Source organism: Nicotiana sylvestris, chromosome 6, assembly GCF_000393655.2.
Source record: "Nicotiana sylvestris chromosome 6, ASM39365v2, whole genome shotgun sequence".
NCBI lineage: Eukaryota > Viridiplantae > Streptophyta > Magnoliopsida > Solanales > Solanaceae > Nicotiana > Nicotiana sylvestris.
In genome coordinates, this window is record NC_091062.1 from 6,635,988 (window position 1) to 6,648,362 (window position 12,375).

At 35.6% G+C, this 12,375-nt stretch overlaps 2 protein-coding genes and 1 pseudogene across 2 annotated transcripts; 1 reads left to right on the forward strand and 2 right to left on the reverse strand.

Annotated features, from left to right (window-relative positions):
- Positions 1–1,608: 1,608 nt before the first annotated feature.
- On the reverse strand, positions 1,609–2,287 carry LOC138870226 (uncharacterized). The gene is made up of 2 exons (XM_070148019.1): positions 2,162–2,287; positions 1,609–1,959 (listed from the first exon to the last, which is right to left on the reverse strand). The coding sequence occupies exons 1-2, from the start codon at positions 2,285–2,287 to the stop codon at positions 1,609–1,611; spliced, it is 477 nt and encodes a 158-aa protein (XP_070004120.1).
- A 5-nt stretch (positions 2,288–2,292) lies between these two features.
- LOC138870227 (uncharacterized) lies at positions 2,293–4,441 on the reverse strand. The gene is made up of 4 exons (XM_070148020.1): positions 4,276–4,441; positions 3,709–3,913; positions 2,979–3,529; positions 2,293–2,771 (listed from the first exon to the last, which is right to left on the reverse strand). Exons 1-4 carry the CDS (start codon positions 4,439–4,441, stop codon positions 2,293–2,295), a joined length of 1,401 nt encoding a protein of 466 aa, XP_070004121.1.
- Positions 4,442–5,690: 1,249 nt separating this feature from the next.
- Positions 5,691–12,375, forward strand: part of LOC104231216 (putative late blight resistance protein homolog R1B-13) — a 56,457-nt pseudogene continuing 49,772 nt past the window's right edge.

Here is a 12,375-nt window from a genome sequence, read left to right on the forward strand (position 1 = left end):
AGAAAAAGAGGCAAATATGGCCCCAACCCCAACAACACTAGGTTTACAACAACCGATTGCTTGTTCAAGTCAAAGATTGTACAAATCTATGACAAGTTCATAAGTTCTCTGCCAGAAAAAAAGTATTCAGTTATTAAACCTGATGATGATGTTGCAGAATATATTCTTGGGTATAGACTCCTTGCTAATGTTGCCTGGTATGAAGTTGACTATGCCATCATGCCCGTGAACATTGTAGAGAATTTCCATTGGTTGTTGATCGTTTTCGACATAGTGGACAAACAACTTTATGTGTATGATTCCATGGTGTCTTCACACCATCATAATGCTGTTGAATCATGTGTTGATAAGTTTTCAATCATTATCCCTCTGTATTTGTCTTGCACTGATTTCTACGGGAAGCGTAAAGACATTGACTTCAAGACCACAAAGGCATACATTGAGAAACCAGTTACAGACCCTCTCAACATACAGTGGATGATTGCAGAGATTCCACAGCAAAAGGAAGGATCACTATAAAAAAACCATTCTCTCTTTCTGGATGTTTAATTATTTTTTTATAATCATTTGTTAAATAATTAAATTTTTTTGTCTTATGCAGCGATTGTGGTATATTTGTGGCTGCTTTTGTGGAGTATGTTTGCATTGGAGATTTGTCAATCCCTTCAGAAGACCTTTCGGATATCGACCAACACCGTAGACGCTATTGAGCTCTCATATGGGACTATGCTACAAAGAAGCAAGAAGATGGGTCAATCAGTGAAAGTGAGGTTACAGGCAGGCTAGCAAGGAGGAAGGGTGCTCCTGCATTGAATGAGAAGACTAGAGTCCAGAGAAAGAAGAAATATTGTCCTGTTTTCCTAGTTTAGTTGATGCCAATTTGTAGTTGAAGGAGAATACACTACTTTATGAACAATTTTTTTTTATTGCAGCATGCCTTTTTGTTTTGTAATTTTATCTTTCATCTTAGAATACAATTTGCCTACAAATAATCTCCACAATATCTACATTTTGGCAACACTCAATGTAGTAATTGTATATAATTTTGTAGTTGTATATGTTCATAATTTTTATGAAATACCTTCAAGTTCTAGGTAATATCTGTATATAACTGTCAGATGAAGTTAAATTACACAACAAACAGAATAAATAATTACTCCAATCATAGAAATATATTACCCACAATTTATCTACAAATCATCTACAAATTATTACTAAGACTCCAATTTAAATATAGTTAACTTATATTTTACCTACAATCTGGAAACACTTTACATTAAAGTTATTTTTTTTAATATCAATTGTATTGTAGATAATAAATATTTAAATTTAATTACACTCTATCAAAGACAAATTTAGATGCCTGATCTTTAAAAACAAATGTAGCATATTAAACAAACATAAACAAATTTTAGTCTACTTCATAATGATATTTAAAAACTTAAACTATTACACAAAAAATCTGCTAACTTTAACTCACTAACAGTTATTTTGAATAACTATTCTAACTACATGATATTCATTTCTTCGTGGGCGCATTCTTGCAAGATCTTTTGTTATGCCCTTCACCTCCATAATTTCCACATGACACCTTGTACTTCTTTGACTTTATTTCATCATAGGTTTTCTTTCCTTTTGAGGTCTCCCTGGCTGTCTTTTATCTCTCATCGGTGGTTTTACTACCTCATCCAAAATATGTTGTGGCACATTCCATTTGCTTTCATCAGGAAGAAGATTTACTGGCATTTCATACGTACGCAGAAGGCTCTCCCTTGTGTAATACGAAGAGTAATAGTTTTCATATGTTTCATTCCTGTGCCTTAATGCTGCCAAAGTATGCGCACATGGAAGTTCTTCAAGTTGGAATTGGCCACAACTACATTTCTTGTTTTCTAGACACACAATGTACCGCTTCACACCATCTAACACAGTATGTATATGATCTGTTGAAGCCCTCACCTACAATTGCAGAACAAACAGAAAAAATATTGTCTCAATCAAAAATATTTATTATCTACAACTTATATACAAATCATCTACAAATATTCTACACCTTATACACAATCTACAATTATCTACAATTTGACTACAATTTATATACAATCTGGAAACACTGCATATTATGTAATTCATTTTTCTGCACCAAATAAACATATATTACCCTAAGCTTCTGAGATAATGTTCTGTTGTCATCTAATTCTTTGTTGAATTTGGCCCCAAGAAATGTGAAAGTACCCTTCGCCTTCAATAACTTCTCATTGGTCCAACGTTCTAGCAGTGTCCGCATATACTCTAAAAGGTCAAATATCGGCAGCTCTCTTGCATCTTTGTTATTGCGTTCAACGACTCTGCAATATTTGATGTCATTGTCCACGTTCTATTCACTGTTGCATGTACTCTTGACCATCTATGATAACCAATATCATATAGGTAAGATTTCACACGCGGGTCTACCTCTTCAATCTTCGATATCCTTTCATTAAATTCATCCAGAGTGTATGACCGTGCTGTAGCAAAGTACAATTCATGCAATTGTAGATGACCCTTCTTGAATTTTAACCTTATATTTGTCCAAATATGCCACATGCAAGAGTAGTGTGGGATGCCCGGATAGACAATTGATGTTGCCTTCAGTATACTCTCATTCCTATCTGAAACAACACACTTTGAAGGTCTTTCACCATATGCCTGCTTGAATTGCTCAAAGAACCACTTCCAAGATGCGTCGTTTTCAGAATCAACCATAGCATATGCCAAGGGCAATATTGTTCCTACATTATTAATTCATAAAATATTAATTGGCAGCTTTAAAAATTCATATAAAAATATAAATACATAACAACTACAATATATATTCATAATATATTTATTTTATCTACATTACATGTAATAACTACAAAATAACTACAAATTACTACAATATATCTACATTTTATAGACTGCCTACAAAATGACTACAAATTTTTTACACTTTTTACCTGCTGCATCCATGGTGCTTGTTGTCTGCATAATCCCCCTGTAGGCTGACTTTAAGAATGTCCCATCAACCACTACTACTGGCCTACAATGTTGCCAACCACTTATTGATGTACAAAGAGCAACAAATGCGTATAAGAAGCATTCATCTGTTGTCTTTTTCAATTTAACAACCGAACCAGGATAAGTCTCCTCAAGAATATAAAAATATTTGGGTAATTTGCTGTAGGAGTCAGCCGGATTCCCTCTCAAAAACTGTAGAGCCTTTTCCTTTGCTCTCCATGCTTGCATGTAGCTTAGGTTCACTCCGTGTTTGGATAACATGTCAGTATGTATGTCTTTTAGTGTGTAAACAGTCTTAGGATCACAATACTTTGGAATTACCATGCTACCAACTACATCTGTTGTACGTTTGCGCTGTATGAATGTTTCGTCCATTAGGGAGCATGTGTGTTGTCGGTTGAAACTCCTTATCTTGAACATTGCAGAATCATTAATTGACATTGCCTTGAAGTGCCATTTACAGTTTTCACCAATGCATACAAGCCAGTAGCTACAAAAAGAAATACAATATTTAATACAGATTATAAATGTAGATGCAACAAACGGACTGTTTTAACATAAAGTAACATAAACTACAATGTAACTACAATTTATCTACAATGTTACATTACACATATCTTGAGTATAACACTGCTTTTATTGGTCTTTTCTCCACAAATATCTCCATACCTTCTAAGACTAGATCTTTTAACTCTGAACTGGAACTTGTGCATCACAGAAAAGTGCTTCATTGCAGCAGCTACAGTTTGTTTGTCATGATACACTTGTCCTTCTTCAATAGCAGTTTGCGTAGATTCTGTTATTATTTCACTTTGATATTCCTCTATAGCTGGAGATGATGATATATCAAGTAACTTTATGGATCCAGATGAACCTGCATCAAAATAAAGATAAACAGTGTACTTATAATTTTGTAGAATATTTGTAGAGAATTTGTAGATATAGTGAAAATTTTGTAGTCATCCATTTTTAGGATGTCAGCCATTATAGTTAATTTCTACTATAACTGTTGCAATTGTAGTTTTATTTGAAGACAACATTTTGAAATCAACAATTTCTAATCATAATTGTAGTTTATGTTGTTTTATAAATGTACTAACTTTGTAGGTAATTTTGAAAACAACATTGCTTTATTATATCATTAAACAGATTTGTAGTTTAATTGTAGATAGCTGTAGTAATTTTGAAGATAATACCGTAAAAACATAAATCCATGCAATTTACAACTATACAAACCTGCACTTGTGTTATCGTTGGTGATTGCCAATTCCATATTGAAATCTCGTACACTTATACATAACAGATATGAACCTAAGTTTTTATTCTCCTTTTTGGTCTCCATATACACACGAACCCCCATATCATTCCTAATCTCCATTGGGGGACAATTGTCGTTCACCATGTATTTGATTTCTACAATTTTTTCTAAAGTATCAATCGATAGTTGTTCTGTAATTGTAGAAATCAGAATACTGTAGCTTGCATTCTCATCTACCACAATGACATCAACTTCAAAATCTCTAAATCTGCCATAGTTATCCCAATTCCCATTCAATTATAGCATGATTGCGATTTTGGACATGATTGCTGATGTATTATTCTAAATTTTTTCGTTTTTTTGTATTGGTAGATTGAGAGAAAAAAAGATGAAGAACAGATTTATGATCGCCAATTTGTTTTCTGAAAACGAACGAAGAACAGAATATACCAATGTTGAGTTGTTGAATCTCGAAGATTTGAATTCTACAATTTGAATTCAGTTTGTTGATGCTGTTCGTAGTTTGTTGAAGCTGGTCGTATTTTTTTTTAAAAAAATTTCAAATTGTATTCTAAGAGTAAATTATGCAGATGCGAAATCTCCTTTCCTTTTCAAAACTTGAAGTTAATGTAGAATCAATCTATCCCAAGATTCTTTCCTGATTTTTAGCACGTTTTTATGGAATATTCTGCCCTAATTATTCATAATAGACAAATGGTACGTGAATTGTAGGAAAAATGTGAACTAGGCGGGTAATGTAGATACTATGCACATATTTGGTAATAAAATTTCATATATGGTATAGGAAGGAAAAAATCCCTAATTTATGTGTTATAGAAAATTTACCACTTACCAAAATGTCTTACAGTCTCTAAAGTCAAGACCACTTGTAATGTGAATAAAGGATTTCCTTTGCTAAAATTATTATGACGTAAAGTTGTTGTTTTTGAATAAAGGTATTTCAAGAGAATATAAATCAAACTTCCCTACTTAATGCTCTCATAGAAACTTTCTTTTCTTAATGAAGTTAGGGAAAAAGAGAATTTTATTCATCTAGCAATTACAAAAGGAATACTGAAAAAGAGAATTTTATTTACGTTAAAACGATGATGTGATTTAAAATATTAATTGAAGTTTCCTTAGTATGACTATTGAGAAGCAAAAAGTGACAAACATTTTAATTTGGAACAAAAAAGACTATTAACAGTTTAAATATATTTTTGGGACTATTCATATTACTTCCAGCTGGAAATGTGATGGAACAACAGAAAGACCTTTCCACTTTTTGCTTTTAAAATTATTGAGAAATTACCAACTTAATTGTGGCATTAGAAAAAAGAGGTTCTGCCTTTTTCTCTGTGCAGAAACATTCCTATTTTTATCACACATAATTATGGCTTATGCTGCTATTACTTCTCTTATGAACACCATAGACCAATCAATGGAATTGACTGGACTTACTCTGCAATCGTTCAATGAAAAGCTTGACTCCTTGAGATCTATTATGGAGAAACCTTGTAATATAACAGAGGATATTGAAGCACTGACAAGTTTGGAATCTGAAATCGTAGAGGTAGCATTCAATGCTGAAGATAAGGTTTGTTTAACCAAAAATATGAGTCCTTGTTCAAAGCTAAAAGAGAAATTCGGGTTACTGATAATCAGGAGACAAAAATAAAATACTTTTGAGAACAATGGCAGAAGGTAAATAGATAAGTATTTCAATGAATTCTCAATAGTATTCCGTGTCCTTACAAATGATGATCCTTCTTCCCTTTATAGATCATTCTAGGTAAAGGAATAAAGCCTCAGCTTTAATGATATAATCATGAGCAATAAATGACATTAAATAGGCCGTTACACAATCATTCCTATTAAATACCAACTTTATAACGTATCAGACATTTAATAATGAATTTGGGCTCCTTTCTGTCATCTGATCCTTGCTTTCAATGCCTTCTAATCCGTTGGCTGCAAATAATTTAAATTGGTACGAGACTCGTATCTATACGTCGTCTCGTGCTTATTTAAATTCTTCTTCCCGTGGCTGTTTTCACCGTGCCTCTTAGTCAATTGCTGTTCTTTGACCATTCAACTAATCCACGTATCATGCCACATCATTTTTAATATAAATTCAGTTTTTTTCCCAATACAGATAGTCCCCCCACTTTCCATTTTTTTTATCAATTAAATAATTGGGAAGTGGATCTTCATGTAAAAAGAACTTTTGCCACAATTAATGCTCATGACAGTACTAACGTCTCAGCAGTCTTTTCCATTTAATGCTCTGTCCATGTGTCATTTTATAATTGATTCCGCTATTCATTCCTTTCTTCGAGACTTCTTCATTCTCACTATTTACGAAGTGATAGCTGCCTTTATTATAGGCTTTTCATCATTATACTTAAAAAGTTGACGGTTCCCATTTTACACATAACTTTGTCTTCCTTTGTCTTCTTCACTAATCTTCGACACATACCTTCTTCTTGACAATGTCTTCTTCAAACCCTAACCGTAAAAAAGTTCCAATTCTAGATCAGTTCCCCAACGCCCCTATTAGACACAGAAGAGGCGGAGGAAGTAGGCCTCGAACAGGGTTAGAATCTACGCAAGGCGGTTCCTCTGGTTCTTCTTCAAGGAGTTTTGTTCCAAAAGCCCCTTCTTCTAAGAGTAGGGAAATTCTTGATACTTCTCAAGAACCCTCAGTTGATGATATAGTTCCCAGTGATTTGTCTTTTGAAAGTGACAAAACGTCTCTTCAAAAACAAATTAAAAATTTAGAAAGAGCCGATACTTACCCAACATTAGTAACCGAGCTTACAATCCCCACTATAAGAAGAGATTGTAATTGGAAGGATAGTCTTCGAATGTCAATTCCTTCCCCAAATCAAAGAATTTCTTCTTTTAGAAATGGGTATTCTTCTGTTTACACTTACCCCTTCACTTTGGGTTTTAATCCTCCGATTGACCCAGTTATTCTCGATTTTTGTCGTTTCTTTACCATTTGTTTGGCCCAAATTGGTCCATTGGTGTGGAGAACAGTGGCTTGTTTGAGATATTTATCATCCAAGGCCAATGTCAATTTCACCTTTTCTCATCTCATTCATCTATACCATCCCAACTTAATACGCCATGGGGTTTTCACCTTAACTGCAAGGAGCAAAAAAGTTTTGGTAAACCCTGAGGATGACAAAGATCGTGGATGGTATATCCGTTACGTTGCTGTCCGTACAGTGGATTTGATTGGTGAAACAAATATTCCCTTTCCTGAGAAGTGGAATTTTGAACGTAAGTTTTCTCTTATTTACCGTACCTGCTTTTGAGAATTTCAAAAGAATGTTGTTTTTTAACCTCGTCCCTTCTTGGTTTTTTGTAGCAACCATGGGAGATGTGGAACCTATTCCCAACTTTCGTGGTTGGGTAGACTCACTTTTGAAAATTGCTACTAGGGAGCAAAGAACTTGGAAATCAATTTCTTCCTTACATGGCTGGAAAGTCAAAACACATGGTATCCCCTCTTTTACAAAATTTTGTTTTACATGTTAAGCACTTTTTCCTCAACTTTAATCATGTATATCCATTCTTTAATCAGGATTTGGCATTAGAAGAATGACAGCTGAGGTAGCTATGGCCATTCGCATGTCTGCGAATGCTGCTCTGGATTTAGATAAGGCTCGAGCCTTGCTGCCTAAAAGAAAAGCTACAAAGGAAAGTTCTGAAGAAGAAGAGGAGGGTACCTCCCTAATTACCAGGCCAAGGGCCAGGAGACGAATAATCATTGATAATGAAATTGAAAACTCTCCTGCTCGTACCTCCACCACCGAGCCTATTTTGATTCAATCTGATGAGGATGCCGAACCAAGAGATAATAATGAATCAATTCAGCACCTTTTTGACAGTGGTTTCGAGAGTGACGAGCTCGGACCTGTTTTTGACGAAGCTCCTCTTTCCTCACTTGTTCCTCTTTCCTCCATTCCTCTGCCTACCGTAAGTGTTTCTTTACCAGTTTTAACACCTTCCATTTGTTTGCCAATTTCTACTGCTCCTATATCTGTTCCCTTGGCTACTTCAACCGCACCTGCTTCTGTTCCGGTGTTGGTTTCGACATCTTTTCCTTCCATTCCTTCTATTCCCTCCGCTGCTCCTCTTCCCTCTGTTCATCATACAGAGACAGGTTCTAGCAGCGGAAATATGTCAATGAGAAGTGTTACTTTGGAAGTTCCTGCCAATCATAGCCTCCTGAGGAAGACTGGCAGAGCCGATGTTTGGCTCGAACCTCTCATTGGAGATATCGAGAAGAAGAAGATGGAGAGCCATAGCTGCTTAACTTTGATGAACGACGTAGTTCATTCTACTTTGAAGGTATTTCTACCAACAAGTTTTTTTTTTAAATTATCTTCAATTTCTCATTTCCATGACTTACCTCTGTAGGCTAACCTTATTAGCACGGAACTAATGAGAAGAATTTCCTTACTGGAAAGAAAAGCTCGTGAGTCTGAAAAGTCTATCCACGAGGCTGAGGAAATAGCTAGGGGAGCCCAACTTGAAGCAACCAACTGGAAGGAGCAGTTCGAAAATGCTCAAGGAACTATAGAAGAGTTGCAAGAAGATAAAAACTTCCTAGAGCAGCAAAACCGTGGTTTAACTTCTGAACTGGCAACAGTCAAAGCCTCTTCAAGCCAATTGAAAAGAGACAAAGAGCTTTTGGAATGCTCTTTGTCAGAACAATTATCCAGAGCTAGTGAAGAAGTTAGAGAGCTGAAGGCACTTTTGGCTAAAAAGGAAGAATATGCAGGAGAGTTAGTGCAAAGCTTGACTCAAGCTCAGGCTGACTTACAGACTTCTTCTGTCGAGATTCAAGCCTTGAAGAGTTCTCATGCTTCTCTTGAAGCTTCCCTTGATTCCCATTTAGCTGAAAATCAAATTTTAAAAAACGATCTTGCTATGTGGGAAAAGGAATATGGACTTCTAGAGGAAAATTTTAACATAGAAGTGAGTTGGGCTTTTCTGAATTCTCGTCGTGATGCTTTGACGGAAGCTGCTCAAGAGGGTTTTGACTTGCAGTCTGAACTGGCTAAAGTCATAGATACCATCGAGAAAAGCCAACAGTCTACTGATACTCCTTCTCCTGCCCTTGAAGTTCCTGAAAATGTTGCTATTCCAGCTTCAGAGGGTGAAACTTCTACCACCCAGTCTATGGAAGTTGAAGCTTCCGTGACAATCCCCTCAACTGAATGATGGTTTGATCCCTTAGTTTTTTTTAAAGGATTTTTTGGTGAAAGTCCCCAGTTATCATAATGGGGCAATTGTATAAACTTTTATTAAGTAAGTTTCTACTTAGTCTTTTTAATTAGATCAAGAAGTTTGCTAATACTTCAATGTGTTCTACTCTTGCCTTTTCTTTACTTATTTAGGACTTATAGAATAGTTTAGCATTTTTATCCTTTGAAAATGCTTTATGATTCTCCCATGACTTATTGACATGAGGCTTATAAAAGAGGGCCCTTTTATTTTATCGACACTTAATGAAGAAGACGTCTCAACTTCATAATGGTGTTAAAATACGATGAAAGTAATAGGAAAACACACGTTTTGTATGAAACAACTTTGGCAAGTTTTCATTCATAAACTTTTAACAAGTGTTTGACTGTTACATGTATTACAATACATCTACAACTTTTCTCGTAACTGTTTTTCTTGTAACAGATTTGTAAATAACATAAACTAAACAAGGTTTTTTTTATAACCTGTTTCAGTACATAGTCATGACCCTATCTTTACATGTTAAGAAGGGTTTGAGAGGTGACTTTGTTTATGAGTTTGAGAGATGACTCTGTTGTTCTCATGAATGCTGAAGACTTCGTAACTTCTTCTCAACACTTGCTTCAGTTTGGCCGACTTTTATTCGATACTCGTATCTGTTTCTTTGCACCTATCTGTGTATACATAGTCATGACCCTATCTTTACATGTTAAGAAGGGTTTGAGAGGTGACTTTGTTTATGAGTTTGAGAGATGACTCTGTTGTTCTCATGAATGCTGAAGACTTCGTAACTTCTTCTCAACACTTGCTTCAGTTTGGCCGACTTTTATTCGATACTCGTATCTGTTTCTTTGCACCTATCTGTGTATAATATGTAGTCCCCCAAGTGTTTGAGCGGTGAAGTATGAAGCCTCGAACACTTGTTTATTTCTTTTTACTTTGGCCCTTTTCCTGAAACAGAAAGATATACGGGACTCGACTATGTGATTATAGATGAAGACTGCCTAACTCGTGTGTATTTCCATCAGATTAATTGTAACCCTGGGCTAGGAATTTAAGCATACTCCATTTTGCCTTGCAGGTTGTGACTCATCATTTGGCACGAGTTAGGATATTTAGCCTAGCATCTAAAATCGTTAGTAAAATATTAAAAAATCAAGAGAAGAATTTTTACATGATGATACCTGACCGTAGGTACTTTCTTAAAAGTAATATCTTTTTAAGTGGACAACATTCCAATGTGAGGGTAAAACTTTACCATCCATTGTTTCCAACTGGTATGCTCCTTTTCCCGCAATGCCACGAACTTTGTATGGTCCTTCCCATGTTGGACTTAGCTTTCCTGAGTTAACAGCTTTTGTAGATTGGAAAACCTTTTTAAGCACGAAGTCCCCAATTTTGAAAAATCTGAGGCGTGCTTTCCTGTTGTAATATCGTTCTATTACTTGCTTTTGTGCTGCCATCCTTATCAAAGCAGCTTCTCTTCTTCCTTCAAGTAAATCTAGGCTAACCCGCATCTCTTCATTATTGGATTCCTCCGTTGCCTGATCGTACCGTGTGCTTGGCTCACCTATTTCAACTGGTATTAAGGCTTCCGTACCATAAACCATCGAAAATGGTGTTTCTCCAGTGCCTGTTTTGGTCGTTGTACGATAAGCCCATAGTACTCCGGGTAACACCTCAGGCCAATTACCTTTTGAATCTTGTAACCTCTTTTTCAAGTTATTGATAATAACTTTGTTAGTTGATTCCGCTTGTCCATTCCCCACTGGATGGTATGGCGTAGATGTTATTCTTTTGATCTGCCAACTTTGAAAAAATTCTGTAACTTGTGCTCCAATGAATTGTGGTCCATTGTCACATACGATCTCCTTTGGTACTCCAAAGCGGCATATTATATTGCGCCATATGAAGTCTTTAACTTCTTTTTCTCGTACCTGTTTAAATGCCCCTGCTTCTACCCATTTAGTGAAATAATCTGTAAGTACGAGTAGAAATTTTACCTGACCTTTTGCTTGTGGAAGTGGACCTACGATATCCATTCCCCATTTCATAAAGGGCCAAGGGGCTAAAACAGTATGTAGTAACTCAGCTGGTCTGTGCATATTATTGTCGTACCTTTGACATTTATCACATTTGGACACGAAAATGGTTGCCTCTTCTTCCATCTTAGGCCAATAATATCCTGTGCGAATTAACGTTCTTACCAGTGACCGTCCTCCTGCGTGATTCCCACAATGTCCTTCATGTACTTCTCTCATGACATATTCGGTTTGAGAAGGGCCGAGACACCTTGCTAGTGGTCTGTAAGCACGTGATTTTTGCTTTACGGACATTCGCTCCAAAAGAAAATAAAAATAGTGACAAATGGCTTCGTTGTACAATTGTTCGAGTTTTCATGTGTTGTTAGTCACTTGTGGATCTGTCCATTCTTTTTTTTTGCATTTAATCATTAACAAACAAAATACAAAATATATGTATTAGGATGGTTAAACCATAATTCGGTCAGTAAAAGAAAATTCAAAAAATATATATGTGCACCGTTCGCCCTAGGCTTTTAGCTAACCTACGTAAATATTTTTGTGATAATTGTGTTAAAATGTTGCATTGTTGTTTAATTCCGTTACCTTATTATTTGTTATTTTTATTTTGTTTAAAAGAAAAGAAAAAATAATAAGAAAGAAAACAAAAGCAAAAGAGTAGGGAAAATCGGTTTGGGCCAAGAAATGAAACAAAATAGGCCCAAGACCAGGACACAGATCCAGTCCAAACACAGGCTGCCCGGACACGTCCCAAACGACGTCGTATCAGCGCCT

Coding starts and splice junctions, on each gene's coding strand:
- LOC138870226 (XM_070148019.1), bottom strand. CDS start 2,287: ATGCGGACACTGCTAGAACGTTGGACCAATGAGAAGTTATTGAAGGCG. Junction 1,960..2,161: donor CATTATCTCAGAAGCTTAGG/GTAATATATGTT, acceptor CTGCAATTGTAG/GTGAGGGCTTCAACAGATCA.
- LOC138870227 (XM_070148020.1), bottom strand. CDS start 4,441: ATGGTGAACGACAATTGTCCCCCAATGGAGATTAGGAATGATATGGGG. Junction 3,914..4,275: donor CAACGATAACACAAGTGCAG/GTTTGTATAGTT, acceptor ATTTTGATGCAG/GTTCATCTGGATCCATAAAG. Junction 3,530..3,708: donor AAAAGATCTAGTCTTAGAAG/GTATGGAGATAT, acceptor TTCTTTTTGTAG/CTACTGGCTTGTATGCATTG.